Source organism: Pteropus medius, unplaced genomic scaffold, assembly GCF_902729225.1.
Source record: "Pteropus medius unplaced genomic scaffold, Ma_sr-lr_union100, whole genome shotgun sequence".
Lineage (NCBI taxonomy): Eukaryota > Metazoa > Chordata > Mammalia > Chiroptera > Pteropodidae > Pteropus > Pteropus medius.
In genome coordinates this window covers 4,542,102-4,561,920 of record NW_024345481.1, presented here as the reverse complement: position 1 = coordinate 4,561,920, position 19,819 = coordinate 4,542,102, and the positions used below count along the sequence as shown (strand labels likewise).

Here is a 19,819-nt window from a genome sequence, read left to right as displayed (position 1 = left end):
CCAGCCCTTCCGAGGACTGGACTGTAAAGCCCCACGGCCACCGGAGGTCTGTGGTACCCAGCGCCCACTTTGCCACTGCAGAGTGACACCGGTTGTGTTTTACTGGGGCCAGCAGAGAAGTGATAAGTTATCTACCCTTCTGCGGTCAGGACGGTCATTTCACAAAAATCTATTAGACATAATTTTCCCTTTGGTCATTCCGATGTCAGTATGCCTGGATCCAAGAGGGATGACTTCTGGGCTGGTTCCCATCGGACAGCTTTCAAGTTCACGGCACCTAAAGTTTGGGGTTATCTTGCCATTGTCTCCTCGAATCCTATTTTCGTTCCCTTGTCAGTTTAACTCTTAAGAACGTAGTGTCATTTTTCCTCATTTCTGATTCAGATCCATTTCTTTTCATTGTTACTTTTGGCCAGATTAAAAATCAATATATGGTACAATTTTTGCATCTTAGAATGAAAAACGATAAAAAGTAGAAGGTTTCCTTCATCGACCCCTAGGGTTAAGTGAGACTCCTTAAGATGCTGAAACACTCTGGTGTGGCAGCAGGTCACCAATGACGCCTTTTACCTACAAACTGGGATCAGTTCTTGAGACGAGTGATGGTCACGTCTTCTGGCAAAGTAAACATCATACTTAGTAATTTAGCGCTCTTTCTTTTTTAAGACCAAATCAAGTCAGGTGTATTTTTCTAAAATAGCAGCGTTTTGATTCCAAGTAAAAGCAACTTCCAGATGTAATGAAGTATATTTACAAGCTTTTTAAAAAGCTGACCATCAGAGTTTGTCCCACCTGAATACCATCTTGAAGTATTTGGAACTACAAAAAGCTGGGTGTTCACCCCAGCATCAGGGTCAAAAGCTTCCCCTTCTTCATATACAAGTAGCTGCCGGCCCCCAGCCATGTAATGTGGTTTACGCTTGAGTGGCTGATTCAAATGTTCATGAAAACATGAGTACAAAATGTCACCAAAACATTAGGGCCTTAGCTCCAGAGATATTTAAAAAACTATACAAAATAGTCTCAGTAGAAGTTTAGAGAGGAGGTAGGTAAATGATAACCAATCAAAATCCAAAGTTATTTGCAGCTCAAGTGCATTTTTAATTTTTCTCTTTGCATTTTCTGTCTTGAGAGCAAGCTATGACAGGATGGAACCTTCTTCCATAATGACTGATATTTTTCTGAGACGTGTCCCATGGTCACATTACAAATGGTTGAAGAAGTTCAGCTGGCACGTCACGTTTCCAAACACACACGATCTTATCAGATCTGCTACAGAAATGAAACCTGAAAGACAAGGATCGCTGGCTTTGCTTTTCAGTTAGAAAATGGAGAATTCCTATAACTTAAGGTATTGTTTAGATACCCAAGATGGAGAATTAGGCCCCTAATGGGGAACTCAGAGCAAGGAGAGAGAGAGAGAGAGAGAGAGAGAGAGAGAGAGAGAGAGAGAGAGAGTAAAAGCAACAATACACCAGAAACAAGTATATAATATGCATCCATGTCTGCGGGAAGGCACACACAAGAACAGCATCCATGACAAGTGAGGAAGTACGTAAATACTACTTGAATTATTAGAATGACTGAATGACACAAGGCGACTCCCAAAACGTTATTGTAAAAAGCAGTGTTTTAACCCATTTCCCATTTAGAAAAAAAAAAGTGCAATTCACTATCAATGTCAATTTAATTTTGCATAAACACACTTTTTGAGGCGGAAGCAAATTTGACTGGTTTTCAGTGTAAAAATAAAACATAAAAATTGTTCTTGGAGTTATTTCTAAACTGAACTTTTCTCTAATCCTAACGTAACAGAAATATATATATACATCAGATTCCTCAAATGAATCTTCGGCTAACACCTGCTCAAGAACGATATTAACATCACGCGTAGGAATGCCACGTTTTCTAGGATTTGACATTTTTAGCAATTGAGAATTACTATATTTTGTAAATGGAAATGCCACTCCTAAAACCGGAATCCTATAAACAGAATGATGTCATTTGTTTCCAAAGACTATCGACATACTAGAACTACGTGAAAATAATAATAAAAGCAAGATATTTCGTGGCAAACTTTGGGAGTAATGTTAGGACTACAATCCGCGAGTTCTCTCGGGGTAAACACTGCAGCCACAAGCGCCACCAGCGTCAGTTCTCGGGGCGAATGGGAAACGGGTTAAAGAGAAAGGGGGCATGCTTCAACCAGGGCAGCCAAGACTTTGAGATCTGAAAAAAGATGATTATAAAATTGAAGGTCTAGGAACAAAATGTTAGGACTTCGCCAATGGAATGGAAAGACAATGGAATGGAATGACAAGTGGTCGACTAGATGGAGGTTGGAGATGGGGTCGTTTCATCCCGTGATCACTAATGCTGGCTCTAAATCATAATTACGCCAGCAGCGAACATTTCAGGCTACTAGGCTGCAAAGTGCCATGACCAATGTCACCTGGTAAATACTAGTTGTGTACATACGGAGCCCTGGCACTTGTGAATGTACATTATGGGTTGAACTGTACTTAATACAGCAAAATAAAAGGTGTGTGAGAGAAAACACAAGCCCGAGAGCAAAGCCAGAGGCGGGGAGGTGTGGCACAGGTGGTTCTGGGGAACACGTGTGACGTGGAGACCTGGGACTGTCCCTTTACCGGCATCAGAGCCTCTTACAGAAAGCACCTCTCTGCTCTGAGTGTCATTACAGCATTCACAGAACGTGATTTTGCACACTTAGTCCGCTACAAAGTGTTCATTTAAGAAATGGCAAACTCTATTGTATTTTATAGAAATTGCATAGGATTTTCAAGAGTAATTTTGACTCAGATTTTCAAATTACAGGAGACCCTTGAACAACACAGGGGTTAGGGGCACCAACCACCCGCACAGTCAAAAATCCAAGTATAACTTTTGACTCCCCAAAAGCTTAACTACTAATAGCCTACTGCTGACCGGAAGCCTTACCGATAACATATAAAAGTCAATTAACACATATTTTGTATGTTACATGCAGTTCAAACCCCTGTTCAAGGGTCAAGTGTATTTTTAAAATAATGAATTAGAGTACATTATGCTACTGTTTAAAAAATGACAAATTGTTCTTCCCAAATTTAATGTTTTCCCCAAGAATTTGTGTTGATATGTCTTATTTTGAAAATGCTGCCTAGAGGCAAATGAATATTAACACTCGGATATTAGGGGATCAGAAGAATGGGCATGAGCGAAGTTAAAAACACACATGCATATCATGATTTGCAAGGTAAAGAAGAAACATAAACACCAAGAAAAATACTGACTTTAATGCCAGATAAAAGTCCAAAACGAAAAATTACGTGCTATAAAGCCTATATAAAAGCAGATGAAAGAAAATGCAAAAAAGTAATAGTACTAGCAATTAAAGCCAAAGCCGAAACAGTCACCCTTCTGTATGCAGCCAATTGTTATGTAAATAGCTATTCTAATTATTTTTAAAAATAAACATTTACTGCATGCAGAAGAGGTCAAGGAGAGTACATACTATGTTTGTACCAGAAATCCAAAGGTAAATTCCAATTTGTACTCACTGGGTAAACTGATAGTGTGAGAACTGTCTTCCTATTGTCCCTCTTCCCCAGCAAGTTTCCTTGTCCTTTGGTGTGAATTTTTTAGATGTGACAAATGTTCCTGTTTCTTCGGATTCAGAACTTTTCCTGGAAAGACTGACTTCAAGTACAATTCCCGTCATGGCTACAGCATTCGAGTTCACAGTGACTGGGCTTCTTATGGCCAACAACGCCGTGTGAGCATTCTCTGCTTGCAAAGGATTGCTGAAGCGAAGGGTCTCCACTCTGCGTGAGCTTAAAAATACAGAAGCTTTACAGCCGACATCGCAATTCACTTCAGCCTGAGGGAAAGGAGATAAACGTGCCTCCTTCAAGCCCAAGGCAAATGCAGGGCGACCTCTTCCAAGGCAGCTCCAACAGGGACTCCGCGGCAAAGATGATGATGCCCAGCTGCACCACGACCTGACCAGAAGTGTCCTAGCTCCGTTCTTGAAGGGGACCTGCCGTTCTCAGCAGGAAGACACAGCAGGGGCAGAGGACAGCTCTGACTGAGTGTCCCAAAGCAGGGCAATGGCGCAGTCCTGCCCCCTGGAAAGCTCCCGCTGCCACCAGAGATCGGCCACGCAAGGATTAGCGTTTTCCAAAGGTGAGAGCTCACCTAATAGGTGTTCGGCTGTCAAAAGTGCTTGGGAAACACGACTTTTCTTAGAAATTCACCAGGAGACTGATCCAACAGTAAGAGATTCATTTAACCTTGTCTGAATCACATGCCTAATCACAGAACCTTTAACAAATAAATATATATGTGTAACAGGGACTAATCCAGTGGGATGCGCTTTGGGAAACACTAGTCCAAACTAGTCAGTCCCATGTTTCAGCTAAACTTTTGACTTGGGTTGTGACAAAGGTTGCCCTATGAAACACAGGATGCCAAGTTCAATTTGAATTTTAGATAAATAGTAAATAATTTTTCCCCTTAGCACGTCCTGTGCAGTATTTCTCTCTGCTCAATCTGACCGCCCTAGTTGCGACAGCGTGCTATCGAACGCGTCTTGCGGGATTAGGGACGCCACCCGCTGCCCTTCCGCCGTGCGCCCCGCTTCCCCGCCTCGCGACCGCGACCGTCGGACCCGCCTCTGAAACGCAGCGCGCCGGGGCCGTGGGCCACCGTGGGAATTAAGGCGATTACCTTCCTCGGGGTGGCACTCCGGAAGCCCGCTTGAGCCCATTATCAGGTTGCCGGCTTCGTCATGCCGCTCCAGGGTTCCGGGGGGACAGGTGGGGATGGCGGTGATGGGCATCAGTAGAAATTGGTGATGAACGACTCGTAATGAAGCGCGGTAATGATGGAAGTTTAGGTAGGTCGCTGCTTTGAGGTGGTCGTTAAGCGCAGTATCGCGAAGAGGGCAGTATCGATTGTTGATGCGTAGTGGTGGTCAGGGGCCGCGCGGTCGTCAGGCTGCGCCGAGGGGTGGTGGCGGGTCTCTGGGTTGTGGTGGGGGCACGGGTGGTGGTTTTGATGACCTCCAAGCCCACCAGGGGCTTCCCTCCGAGGCTCAAAATGGGCTTATCCTGGGCACTGGCCAGCGGTTTGCCGTGCCGCCCTTGCCCGAAGAGAGGGAGTCCGTCCGGGCTCACGACGGGGGTCCCTCCCAGATCTAAGCGCAAATCAACAAAAGCTGGTCAGCAAGGTGACACGACCCAAAGGAAGTACAAAGCAAGTAGGAAAAAGTGTCTTCTCAAAGCTAATGGAGTCTTGTATTTTAATCAGCAAAAGGCAAAGAAATAGGTAAAAGCATATCGGCAGAGGTAACAATATCTGCAGCTATCCAGAAATTTCTGGGCTTACCGTATTGTCCATCACTCATATAAATTAATAAATATTTCATCGATACGCCCCATTACCCTAAAAAAAAACCTCGTAGTCTCTAGTAAGGACAGTAATTCTTCTTTCTCATTCCTACATCTAAGGAGAAAAAGTGTTACTCTGGACCAAGGGTGGCAAACTTTTTCTGGAAAAAGCCAGAGAGTAAATATTTTAAACTTTATCGACTAGAAAGTCTCTTCCGCAAATCACTCAACTCTTCTGCTGTAGGGCCAAAAAAAAAAAAAAAAAAAAACACAGACAGTACACAAACGAGTGTTTCTGTGTTCCAATTAACCGTGTTGTACGGACACCGAAATGCAAATTTCATGTAATTTTCACATGTCACAAAATTTTATTCTTCTTTGTATTTTTTAGGGGGGACAGGGGAGATCCTTTAAAAATGTAAAAACTATTCTGAGCTCACAGTCCGTATGAAAACAGGCAGCAGACAGGGTTTGGCCTGCAGTCACAGTTTGCTGACTCCTACTTCAGATTGCACAATGTCAAGGACAAAGTCAAGCGCCACCTTTTCTAGAGGGTAAAGTCTGTAGGAAGAGGTTAACTACAGTGGTGTCAGAGAAAAGCTAAGTTCTGCCTCTTATGAGGCACTTTTTTCCCCACATGGTTAAAAATAACTGGACCAAGGGTACCCATTACAAATCAGGGGAGGAGAAAGAAAAGTCATTATTTGACAGCTAAGCCAGCGCACTTTTTCGTTAAAAGCCATGCTCACTTACCCACAATGGTTTGACCATCTCCTCCTAGTTTGACCCGAAGAGGATTTCCATGCGAATCTTGCAGATACCTTCCTTCTGCATTCAGTACCAATCCACGGCCAAGATCCACGACCTAAATCCATGACATAGATTAAAGACTAAACTGGACATTTCAAAATGCTCACTTTAACCCAACTACGTGAATCCATGCATGAAGCTTCCACAGAAGGAAACTATAAAGTACTTAGGAAACATTATTTTTGTCAGTAAATATTCTTAAGGTTTAATCAAAATAAAATGCCAGTCTTATTTTATATTATATAATTGCCTACCCATATAATATGTAAATTGTTTTAAGTTCTTCAAAAATACAAAAAATATTCAAAATACTTTTATCATTGTGTATAATGCTGAAAAGTAAGAAACTACCTAAGTGCCCATCAATAGAGAAAAGAGATTAAATCCCTTATGGCCCATCCATGCAGTGGAATATTATGCAGCCAGTGAAAAGAATTTGGAAATTCTACATACATTGACATATCCTGATACGAACTCAGATGACAGGGCTGATTATTTTGCAAAAATAAAAATATATTCATTGATGTCTCCGAACTTAAAACTTCAGAGGAAAAAAAAATCTACAGATATATCCCAAACTGTTAACAGGGGTTATCTCTGAAAAGTGGTTTAGGATGCTCATTGTCTTTTTCATATATTTCTGAATCGTTTTAACCTCTTGCGATGAACATGTATTGCTAGTATATTAAGAACACGTAATGTTCTTATTCTGCTTTTAATGTTAAAAGTCAAAATTGCTGTAACAAAAACAACTAAATTTGTAATTAAGTTGCCCAATGTAACATGCATACGAAAGGTTTAGATTCTAAGGAATTATATAAAGGTATCATTATCTCTACTAAGGAACAAACTCATGCTCTAGATTGGTGCTTCTCAAAGTATGATCCCAGGCCAGCAGCCTCAGCATTACCTGGTCAGGTATGTGGATTACTCGGCCCCACCCCAGACCATAGTTGAAGAGCCCCCCAGTGATCCCGATGCTTGCTAATGTTAGAGAGCCATGGCTTTGCATGGGCAGGCCGCGGGAGGGACCCCTGCAAGCAGCCACTTTGTTGGGTGCTGTCTCAGTAAGTAAAATAAAGCTTATTTATATAAACCCTACTTCTGAAATCTACCCATACAGTTCAATGCAAAATTGCTTACATGGCATGTAGTTTTAATATGCATTCTTCCCATTATAAATTTCTGTTCCTTCGAGAAATTATAAAGTATATTTTTAGATCGCCTGTGACTGAGCAGTGAACAAAGTCCATCATATGTTCTCTTAAACCTTATCGCTATAAATGGGAAGTTCTGGCTGGGAATTCCACTATGAATAATTTTTTGATTCTTTGAGCCTTGTACAATGCTCTGCCCATTACCCTCAAGCCACCCAAACTCCTTAAACATTTATCTTAAATCCAGGAAGCTAGAGTCATTTAGCTTAAACATACGAAAAGCACTAATACTTATTTTTTTATTTGAGACGAACAACAATCATTGGAAGATTCAAACAGTGATTTGATAAAAATTGCCTATTCGATTCAGGATCTTGTTTGTTCACTTATTCTTATCTTGCTTCTTTTTACAAAGGGTTCGAGATCATTTACAGAAAATATGCGTACCATTTAAACAGTAAACAAAAAATAAAAATAAAATAAAGCTCTCAGGACTAGGAAGACAGACGTTCATTCGAGACGCCATGCATCAGGTTCTACGTCCCTGTCACTGCTGTGTGTGGACCATACCTTTGTTTGAGTTTCCTAGCCAGTCAAGGCAAACAATAAATGAAGGCCTCTGCCTTATCTTATTAGCTATGAGGAAGAAAAGAAAAAGTTACTCAGGAGAATCAAAGATTGTTCTGATTGCTGGAAGAATTCTGTATAGTATAACATCGACATCTGAGTGATTAAAACTAGAATAGAAGAAAACAAGACCAACTCATTATTGCTACAGCGTCCACTGTTTGTCTCTTCCCCACAGCACGAAAATGACCGGGATGTGGAAAGAAGTTTACCCTACCCACTTTGTTCCTTGAGGGCCATTGATAATTCTTTGTGCACTCGGTTTTCCATTGCTGCCGGGAAGTACCTTCCCTTCTGCACTTGGTCTGCCATTATAACCTACACAGCACAGAAAAGAGAACCTGGTAAGTCCGACATTTCTGGAAAGTTGGCTGCCTGCCAATCTATAAATAGTAACACATCATTTCAAACAGAAACACTAACCAGAATTTTAAACCAATAGCTCCTATGTATTAGATAATGATAGTCTAAACTATGACTTCTATGTGACAAATATGGATGTCAATCAAGAGTACGGTGAAGTCATAGTTTTCTGACAATACTGGGGTGAAGAGAGTGTTCAGCAGAAGTAAATCTTCCAGATAAAGCTTAAGACCTTAGTAGCTGTACTTGTACTTTAGTCAGTTAGAAGCTGGAGGGGGGGAGGGTTGGAAAGATGGAGAAAATGCTCTAAAATGTTCTAGCTGCTCTTTTCGCAGCAGGTTATACTACACACAACTCTTCCTAGAGGACCCAGGTCCCCACAGTCAGTCGCCAAGGATAAATGCACAGTACTGACTCAGCTTGCTAAGCGCTGTGGGGCTGCTCGAGAAGTGTCTGCTCAGGGAGGAAGTACCAGGTCCACTTAACTGCCCTGGCCATTGCTGTTTCTGCCTCGTCCTTTCTCCTGCCCTTCTGCTTCATCTCGTGCCGTTTCTCAGCTACAGTTGGTACAGGCACAACCTCCCCGCCACCCCCACCGTGGGATAAAGTGCTTGGGCTTTCTGACAACTATTTGCATGTCAGAGACTTATTTCTCTTGCTCAGTTAATGAAAATTAAATATTTACTGAGTTTCTGCTACGTATAAGAGCATGTGAGTTTTAGATCTATTATTAGGGTCTTAGGTTTGCTTAAAATAGTCCATTTTAATGAAAAACTGACCTCAGTGTTGGGCATGCATTCTACGTCTTTACACTGGACTGAACTAACAATACACTGCACAGATTAACAAACACTCATTCAGGAATGTTCTATTAAGCCCTGATTCTGTGCAAGGAGAGTGCATGGCACCCCTTAACTGAATGCAGACTTAGGGGGAACACTTTAGGTCCTCCCGTGGGGTCCCCGTAGACTCCCGTTCGTAACTGTCTGTGTTCTCCGTGTAAATCACATATCTGCCTGTTACAGCTGTGTGACAACCATGTCTAACATGCATTTTCCGGAGGTTTTAAACAATCTCTGGAGTGTAATGTCTAAGCAATTCATACTCAAGACCCTGGAATTTGCCCAGGGAATATTCAGTCGAGTTTTACATGCAGAGGCAACATGGACCAGATCGAGCTTACACAGGTAGTATCTAATTTCCTACTGCGATTTTAAAAATGTACCCTGGCACGCGAACAATAAAAAATAACCTAAATTACAGGAACCTGAGGTTTGCGTCATGGCTGTGACACGTTCTCACAGATGAAGAGCGCCTGTTAAGGAATTCGGAGAGGCATTATGGGATAGTGGAGTGACAGAGGGCGGAGGAACCCGGTGTTAGGGACTGGACTCGCAGCTCTGCCACTGCCCCGGTGTCTGACCCGGGCAAGTCGCTCAGATCTCTCAGCTCCAGCTTCCTCATCTGAAAACAATGCAAACCCTAGAGATGGTTAAGAGGATGGACGAAGGCACAGCACGTCTGTAAAGCCCTTAACACAGAGCTTGGGCATAGCGGATGATCGATAAGATCGGAGCCTTTCGGGGGTTGCTATGAACACTACCGGAAAACATAAAGAAAAGGTGAAGTTCAAAACTAACTACCTTGTCTGAAAGAGGGTCTCACAGGCTGGCGTGAGAAGGGGTTCCGGAACCTGGAGATCATCATGCGCTGGCGCAGAGAGAGCATGGGGGTGGTGGAGACATGCACGCGAGGGGCCTGCGTGGCGGCCTGAGGCCAGGCAGGGGTGCCCCCGGGGGGTCTGGGGGTGGCAGAGCTGCGAGGGGGCTGCCTGGAGGCAGGGGGGAGGTGTGAGAGGCTCTCTCGGGCTATACCAGCCTGGCCAGTGGGGCGCCGCACACCCGGAGGCGGGAGTGTGTTCTCTCGCCTGGGGGGCGCCGGCTCTGGGGGGTACAGGCACTGTGGCGGGCTCTGTCTCCTCCGCATGTTTGCTGCCCCCCGGAACGGAGATGGGCCACTTTGAAACAGAGGGAGACAGCGGGTCCTCGTCCTTCCCTCCTTTAAGAAAGCCGGCATCTTCCTCCTCCTCCTCGGCTGACACCGACTGCTGAGATTTAGCCGTCAGGGGCTCCCTCTTGGATGGCGTGGCCTGGGACGCCCCATCCTTCCTCCCCACCACCTGAGGCCCTGCTCTGCCCGGGACCCTGGTGCGAGTGTGGGCATAGGGCCTAGCGGGCCTCAGGGAGGAGCCTGGGGGCCTGCGGAGGCGACTGTCCCCCGCGCTTCCTGCCGGAGCCTCCACCTGGCGGTGCTTGGGGAGGGAAGGGGTGGCGTCTTTGGTCTGGGCTGAGTGTGAGGGGGCCCGGACACCTCGGGCCTCCGTTTCTGTGCTGTCATCGTGGGTTCCACCGTATCTGCTCTTGGAATACTCGTTCTGATTCTGGGGAGATGTGGGCGGCACCCCTCTGGAGCTCGCCGGGTTGGGGGACTGACTGCCTCTGGATGCGTCAGGGTCGGAGAAGGAGGCGCTTTCCTGCGACGCGGGGTGGGGACGCCCAGCCTGGGGGTGGCCGTACTTCCTTTTGGACGCGCTGGACCCAGGGTGATGCTGTGACCGCGCCATGGGTGGCCGAGCAGAGGACACATGCCTTTTGGGAGAATCCTCCTCCACCGCCGCGTCGGTGCTCTGTTGTACGTCCTGCGCCTTAGAGGGCAGAGCCTTGTCCCGGGGGTGTGTGCCTGCCCAGGTCTCGGTGGATTTGGGGTTCTCCGCCAGGAACTCTTTCCGCGGAAGACCCGTCCCTTTCTGGGGGCCTCGCTTCAGGTGGTCCACGCCCCGGGAGGCAGACTGCGCGGAGGAGGAAGAAGGCGCATGGTGGTTCCCCACGGTGGAAGGAAGCGGCTCTTCGTCTTCTGCCTCGATTTCCTCCCCATGGATACCCGCGCCACGCCTAAGGTCAGACGCTGGCTGAGAATTCCCCCTCGAGGGAACTCGGGGGGACGCGGTGGACGGCGCGGAGCTGGAGAGCTGTAACCTGGGTCCTCGGCCACTGCCAAGTCTGTTCGGGTACCTGCCGTGGGCGGCAAAGGGCTTGTTTCTGAAATGTCCAGAGACCGGGGGACCTGCGGGCAGCCGGGCGCGAAGCGTGGGGGCAGTGGCCTTGGCCCGCCTTTCTTCATCCTCTGCATCATCGTCACCATCGCCATCAGAGGTATCCGCTCTCTCAGAGGTCTGTGTCCTTGGGGAGAGTCGTGAAGAGATGGAGGAAGACTTGGTAGGGTGCGATGGCGCATTGGCCTTGGCGGCTGGGACATGGTGGCCCTCCTTCCAGCCCCTGGAGAGCGGAGCCCCGGGGTGTGGTTCGGTGGGCAGCAGCCGTAGTGTCTCCCCATGGGGTGGAGAAAGCCTGAGGGGTGGGGCTGAAGCACTTGAATTTTCCTCTCCAACCTCTGAATGGGGTGCCCTCCGAGCCGGCAAGGCTGCTTTTGAGCCCTGGTGCACGGAGCTTCTGTCGCGCGGGGCACCGGAGGCTGCCTGGCGCCTGGGCCACATGGCCGGCCGAGCGTGGGCTGCGCTCTTGGGACGCAGATGCTCGGGGGTAGCGTCTTTGGCGTGGAGGGAGCCTGTAGCCAGCTCTTCCGCCTCTTGGTCCAGCGAGTCATTGTCAGCGGAGCTGGAAGGCAGGTTGGCAGGGCGGTGAGGGCTGCCCTCAGTGGGTGTCTGGGGAGCAGAAGAGACGGAGGCCCAGGAGGGTGCCCCCAAACGAGGCTGGGAAGGCAGCCAGGAGCCAGACTTATCTACACCTTCCTTTCGGGGCAGCGCTGATGTTCGCACTCTCACCGGAGTCCTTCCGGAAGCAAGGACGGGGTGGACAGATCTGCTTGGTGGCCTCTGTTGTCGCTTCTGGTCCCGGGTCTCTGAGGGTATTGTTGGTGGGTCCCCTTGGGAATCCAGCTCCTCCTGATCCGTGAGCTCTGTGGACTGAAGTTCCAATCCTTCGGTCTTAGGGTGAAGCTGGGGTTTCCTGGGCACCCCACCGTGCCCCGGGATTTTGTTCTTCAAGTCAAGAAGGTTCTTGACATTTCTGCCTCTGGGAGAAACAGGCAAATGAGCATGTTTTGAGGAAGCTGGAGCTTTTGGAGATGATGAGGAAGGCTCGGGGTTTTCAGATCTGTCCTTATCCTCCATGTCTGTTTCCTGCTGAACATCGGATTCCCTGGTACTGGCTGGAACAGAATTTAAAGAATTTGCTGTCAAAGAAGAAATTCAACAGTTGTGCAACACCAAGAGAATATTTAAGGGGGCGGTAAGGAGGCTTTTAAAACTGGTAATTATAATTGATAACTTCTCATTGTTTAGAACATTGGGCCCTTACTTTCTCAGTTATAGCAGTCTCATAAAGTTCTATTTTGCTTTAAGTAATAGACATAGTTCTAGAAAACGTGTACATTGACTTTCTATAAATGGACTTAGGTTATGTCACAGTTTATTATTTAAAGGAATTCCCAAATGAGTACTTTGAAGTAATCCATTGACGTCGCAAAAGCAAAATTTCACATAGGATTTCCTTAATAAAACAGATTGTCAGTATGTTAGGAATGCATTCTAGCTGTTTTTAACGATGCATGCAAGAAATACATAGGAGCCTGGTACAAAACATTGAATGACCTAAACTTGTAAAGATATAGAAATGTGTTGTGTGTAACTAGCAACAAATTTGTAATTTTCAAGGCCTTAGAAAGAGTTTCTTATTCCTCCTAACATGTCCTTACTTGCTTCCCGCCCCCCACCCCATTGAAAATCTCTTTAATAATGGCTACATTTCTAATTCTTAAACGAAGCCAAAAATAAAGACTCCTGAGGTAGGCAAAACATTGTATTGAGGGCACCTTACAGTTCACCCTCTCTTGTGAGCAGGATCGAATTAGGGGAGGACTGCTGTCAGGAAGGGGAACCTATACAGCAATGGGCACCCCAGAAGGAGCGAACTTCATCTACCCGTTTCTTCCGGGACCGAACTGTCCGATTCTGCAGCATACTCTGGATCAGCACAGTATGTAACGAAGGGGAGAGCTACTAATATCTGGGGGTAAATGTGGGGAAGCAGAAAGGAAATCAGAGTCCAAAAAACTCCCCACCCCATTTTTGGATTTTATTTACCTGCTTGGGTTAGATACTGATCAGATAAACGAGGTCCCTGAAATGCTGAGTGAGGCTGCAACTCCAAAATGATGGAACACAAATGAAACATTTTAAATGCTGTTTAGAAACTGAAGAGAGCTAACAACTAAAAATGTCACAGCGTACTTGTAAAAATGTTTTCTTCCCTGCCACCGTAAACCCCAAACTACGCAGGGACGTAACATTAATCACATTATTCACACATTCATGTTATTGGATTATTGTAATCGATGTTATTGGCGACCAATACCATTATATTACTATACAATATTATAGTAATCGATGTTATTAGCGACCAATACCATGTTAGTCTTTGGGGAGGCTGATTTCTTAAGGGACTATGGTAATATTGTAGAAATCGGTATGCAAACTTAGACCCCCAAAATCACCACGGTAGCAGTTCTAAACCCAAGATCCATGGTTCATAGTAACACACCACTATTAGCAAAAAAAGAAAAGAAGACGCAAACACACAATGCTTACTTGCTGGCATAGCGACGATGAAGGCTTTGGAGTGAGGCCCCATTCCTCTCCGGTTTGAGGCCCGGATTTTGAAAAGATAGCGTTCGCCAGGCTGCAGACCATCCACTAGGGCAGAAGTTGTCTCTCCAGGATAGGTGAGGGACTTGGCTCCAAATGGCTTGAGAGCCGGGGCGTATGAAAGAATGTATTCTGAAATGATTTGGCAGACGGTTGGAAGGAGGAAACTGAAAACAGTCCTGTGTCCAGCAGACAGACTGTATGGGCAGGATGAATTAGAACGTGCATTACTAAGATGAATACTCTAGCAATGCACGCCAAGTCAGCAGCCGGAGCATAAAGACACAGGAGAAGGTGGATGGGCATCCACTCGGGGCCACCATACAGGGCCACAGAGTTAACTAGCTGGCAATCATCCATTCTCAGCAAATACAACATGGAACCCAAGAGGTCAGTCTCCATACAATTGACCAAAGATATTTACACTGGGTTTGGTGTTTTTTTTTTAGCATATTATGTACTAATGTACTCTGACAGAATTAACGTATCTCAAAGAGAAAAAACCATGGAAAAATAAATGACAGCTACTAGGAACTGATTCTGAATAGCTGACATCTTCAAGAGTTCTAGTTTGCTAATCTGTGCTATTTTGAGTTGCACATTAAGCCAATTAAATTCCATATTTGGAATACTTTTGTATAAAAATTCTTAATAATTGCGGATAAGGCTATTTCACAGTATTTAAAACTGTGAAGAAAAGCTGCAAAATAATAGATTTATGCAGTATCTAATGTCTCCATCTTCAATTGGCTATATCTAGACACATATAATGCCCTTGATCAAAAATCATGGCAAATTCAGTCCAAAGATCTAATATATCTCTGCTTATACGTAACTACTGTAACATAAGGAAGCTATGCTTTAAAGCCCAATTTTCACCCTCAGCAAAAAACTGTCATGCCTATTTTCCTCCCAATGAACTCAAGATTTATAAAACGTATCGAATTAATATGACTAGGAGCTAACCAAGAAAAATAATTTGAATTACAGAAACCAAGCAGTTTTCATACTCCCTAGGGGAAGCATGGAAGGTCTTTCCTTTTACCTAAGATCTAATCTTTAAAAAATACATTATTTTTAAAACTTTCAACCAAAAATGCTTTTGAAGCATTTGTCAGGGGGGAAAAAAAAAACATTCTTTTCCCCTTGAAAATGAACAAACTAGTCATTTGTGGTGGTCAAAGTCAGAAGTAAAAGAATGCACTGTCTATAAAATTTTGTAATTCAGATTTTTTATGGATTCAATTCATCTGGAAAGAATTTAACCGTGTCAAAGTATATTCTTCTATTGTGTTTTCTTTTTCTCATACGTAAGTAAGAAATTCCAATCCCGCCACTGCACCTTTATGAAAACTACCTGAAGCTTGTTTTAGATCTGTGAGTTCTTTTGGACATAAAAACTCAGCAGCTATTCTTATTTCTGGCAATATCAAACTGACTACCAGGGAGCTTCTTTAACCAAAGAGATATAAATATCAACCAAGATATGGGAGATGGAAAGAAAATAAGTAGCCTAATAATAAAGACACTGATGGAGCAATAATTGACTTTTTTTGTAACTAAAAAAAAAAAAAAAAAAAAAAAAAAAAAAAAGAAAGAAAGAAATAGCCAAAAAATGTCTTTATTCAATTTTCAGAAGCCTTTGGAGCATCACAGCAATAATTAATTCAGGAGCCAATGTTTCCAAAAAGAATGTTGTCAAAAAAAGAATGATTAAAAGAGGCCAACTTAATACTTCTTCTCTTCATTCGTGAGCAAGAATCATACAATATATATTTTTTTAAAAACTGGGAAGCGAGAAAGCACGTACATCCAGAAAAGACTTTCTCATGTCTATCTTCTTTCTACTGTCCCATTAAAAGACACCCATTCACATCAGCAAGGATAACCGACAGGGGACTATGAAAGAGAACCACTCATTTTTTTCCACTGAGAAATTCTCAGAGACGAGCGGTAATTTTTCTGGATCTATTTAAGCTCACACAAAGTTTTCAGAGTTCCTGGACATTAAGTTTCATGGTTTCTGTCTTCCAAAATGGAGGCACAAGAAAAAGCACACTCAGGGTACATCTGTATAAAGGATGTCAAGAAAACCTCAACGTGTCCCTTTAAAATGTCTTCAACAGGCTTCTGAAAGGTTCCTGAATGTTTTTACATAAAGAAAAAGATTCATGCTTTTATGTAGAATTCTCAACAGACTATTTTTAAATTTAATGATTTATGAATGTTTTATTTTTTAAATCTACAGTACTTTTTCTAAAAAAAAAAATTTAAGGTCATATTTTCCTCCACCGCCCCCAAAATAATTAATTAAAAAGGCTGACGAATAGAAAAAAAATCCATTTTCCATTTGATTCTTTTTTTATTACTTGAGCTTTCATACCCATGAAAAATAGTTACGGTCCCACTCAAGACATATGTGGTCTCATGGGGTTCCCGCTCATTCCTCCTTTCTGTGACTCACTGGCACAATGAAAGAGTTAGGATGTCACACCCATACCGTTAAAAACACCCTCCGGATCACAAACAGCCAAATCCCTGTGTACAGGGAAGGTGAAGTCATCTTCATATCCACCTGGATTTTACCGACAACCTACACCCTGCGGGAAGCGCCCCAGCCTGCTGCATTAGGGCCTCATATACGTATGTTGGTTCCCTATTTCTTGTGCAGTCATCGGGCCTGCAATTAGAACCAAGTCAACGGTTCTGCGATTGGATTCGAGTCAATGGACATGCCTCTGTCTGGGGACTTCACACCCATGCCCACCGTACAAGTTAAGTATTGAGGTTCCTACCTTTCACCTTCCCCTCCGTCTCGGGCAATGCGTCCCAAGCTACGGTGACAGCTGTAGTTTTGCCATTGACTGGCCAGACATTTAAGTTTTCAGGCGCTGTAGTAGGAGCTACAAAAGGACAAGAATCCAAGGTTTAAAAATATCCTCCTGGAGATCCTGAAAGCAAATGACATGCAGTCTTCGCGTATACAGTTTTCACTAAGAGCCACTGTGTTCATTTTTATTCCGTACGAGAGGAAAGTTGACACTTGCTCTTGCGTACCGGTGATTTATATCAGTTCCACCGACTCACATCGTGAGCTTAGACATATCTAGAGACATGCTTTGAAGAATTCGGAATCTCTTTCATCGCCGAATATTAAAATATATAAGAAGATGAAAATTGGTTTTTTACTAAAGCTTTTAGAAACATAGTCTAAAAGGAAATAATTGGAACCTTGGAGATGGAGCACGATTCTCCCCTGGAATCAAACGCAACCCCAGCCTAAGGAAAGCGGGGTCTCTCCCATATTCCCAAGCCAGCCGTGGAACGCTCAGGGGACATTCCCACATGCAGGGGTGATTCACGGATGCTCCACACGGGGATTTAATGGGCTCCATGTGTCAGGAAAACATGCGAATGGAAACGGCTCGTGAAGGATAAAACACAGACCCAGGGAACTAGCTCCTCAACGTCTCCGTGTTTATACATAGACACACTGCCAAGATTTAGGGTTAACGTCACTTTAAAAAAAAAAAAAATGCCTCTGTTGGCCTTTATCACTATTGCCTTCTTAAAGTATCTTTAAATCTCATTTTAGGGGTACTCCCCGACTGAAAATCCAAAGGCCACTTTAAATACAGACCGGACTCTGGTGTTCTTTGGAAGACAGACGTACTCCATTTGCCGTCTCTTTCCCCCTGTGAAATACGCACTGCAAACTCATACATGGTGTCCGGGATCAGGTTCTCGATCAGCACGCGTCTGTGGGAGACCTGCTTGTAATCCCACCTGGCCAATTCCCCCTTCTCTCGGTAGCGCACGGTGTACTGTCTGTAAGAAAACAGAGGGCATCAACACGCCCACGTCCTCTGCAGCCAAACACTGGATTCTCTGATATTTTTCCTTTCCCCCGAGGTGAAAAATCTACACTTTTGACTCACTGGCTCAAAGAATCTACTTAAGTTCCAGGCAAAGGCGTCTAAAGCAGGCCCGGAAAGATGGATGGAGCTTAGGGTCCTTTCAAGAGCAAAAAAGTCTCACTGCTCAAAAGCTGAAGGAGAGATTCGGAAGCGGGGAGGGGGAAGGGAAGTGCCTCATCGGGATGCGTGTGCGTCCGAGTGTACGTTTGTGGTGTGCACGGGGCCAAATGGGCAAGGTTAAGATTCGGGACTGGCCCAGGGAGCTTGGCTTTCCGGAAAAGAAAGACAAAAAGACTCATTTCGTGCCAAATCAGGCATGTTTCCCGTAGGTTCAAGGGGGAGGCAGCATGTGGTTTAGAGTAGACTCACCCCGAGAAGGAGCAAAAATGTATAACAGAGCAGGATAAAGGAACTGATGGAAAGAACTCTCGTGGGTGATTATCAAGGAGGTAAACACAGTGTGCCCAAACAGGGTGACATTTCATAAGCCCAGAGAGAGGACATCTACAACACTCGGAGTGTGCAGATGCCATTTACTGGATTCCTTTCCTAAGAAATCATCTTTGTGGACACTCTGCAGTAGAAAGCATTCGGTGCGTTAAAAATGTGCTGTTCATTATGACACTTAGTAAGTCAGATAAGACTTCCGTTGCAGACATGGCAAACCAATTAACACAAGAGTCCTGCTAAGAAAACTCAAGCCTCCCTTTGTTTTCATCAAGACGTCGGAAATCAGAGTCCACTGGTAATCAGGCTAGAGAATCACTATGAACCTTCTGAGGTCTTTCAAAAGAAGCAGATGGCTTATGTTACTAGCAGGCAGTGACAGAAACTCTGTCTAATCAAATATGTGTGTGTGTGTGTGTGTACATACACATACGTTCTCAGCACTATCTTCCATTCATTTTTTTAAAGTACATGTATTTTTCCTGGTTGCAGATAGGTTCAAAATGAATACATAATGATTAAGCCACCAAATCTTTGGCTGTCACTTGTCTATAGAAACTAGTCAGTCATTTAACACATAAAATTTTGATGACGATATTAATCTACCACGACCTAGAAAGGGTGTTCACCAGTGGCTTTTTAACTAGAAAAATTATTTTAACCTTATGATGGGCTAGTCTTCTATTGCTATTGCAAAGCAATATAAAAACCAGAATAGTGTAACGTCAGGGCTGAAGAAAAAATACGATTCATTTCGTCTTGCACAAACGAGCTAGACGTGAAGCAACGTGGCGTCTGAAGAGGAACTGCTATGTGCCAGGCACTGGAAAAATGCCCACCACAAGACCCTTCATAGGGCCAGGCGTCCTGGACAGTGGACGGAAGGGTCAGGCGCCCCCTCAGACGGGCCCAGACCTGCTGCACACGAGCCGAGCAGTGAGGAGGCAAAGCCAAGACAAAGGGGGGCACCTAAAGGAGGGGATCTAGGACATTTCCAGACGCAGAGTAAGACTGAGCAAGTGAGAAGCGAGGTCCGCGGTGTGCACTGCACAAGGGGGCCCTCGTAGCATCCGATCACGCTCAGCATCAGCTTGCCTGCCGCGGGGCAGCCTACTGCTAGCTGCCGGGGAGGCCAGCCTTCGTGTGTGTCAGAAAATAAGGCCACTCAGATAAAGACGTGCCTTTTCAGGGCCAGAAAAATCCCATTTCTCATACATGGAAGAAAGACAAAGGAAGAAGGAAAAGTACCTCGATGCGACTGCTTTCTTCTGTTTTTCCAAAATAGGATCCAGCCAGGCTACGAGCACTGACTGAGACGACATGACCCGGACACTGATGTCTTCGGGTAAGTCCAGCTCGTCCTCTTCTGAAATGACAATGGGACGC

General features: G+C 44.7%; 1 protein-coding gene across 1 annotated transcript in view; it reads right to left on the bottom strand.

The window, feature by feature from the left end:
- The window catches only part of FNDC1 (fibronectin type III domain containing 1), a 91,044-nt gene that overhangs the window by 25,329 nt on the left and 45,896 nt on the right, over positions 1-19,819 (bottom strand). Inside the window, 11 exon segments of the mRNA XM_039873919.1 lie at positions 4,729-4,846; positions 4,849-4,931; positions 4,964-5,197; positions 6,144-6,255; positions 8,202-8,302; positions 9,991-10,215; positions 10,247-12,574; positions 14,013-14,201; positions 16,865-16,972; positions 17,710-17,897; positions 19,682-19,799. Of these exon segments, the coding sequence (XP_039729853.1) occupies positions 4,729-4,846; positions 4,849-4,931; positions 4,964-5,197; positions 6,144-6,255; positions 8,202-8,302; positions 9,991-10,215; positions 10,247-12,574; positions 14,013-14,201; positions 16,865-16,972; positions 17,710-17,897; positions 19,682-19,799 (3,804 nt within the window).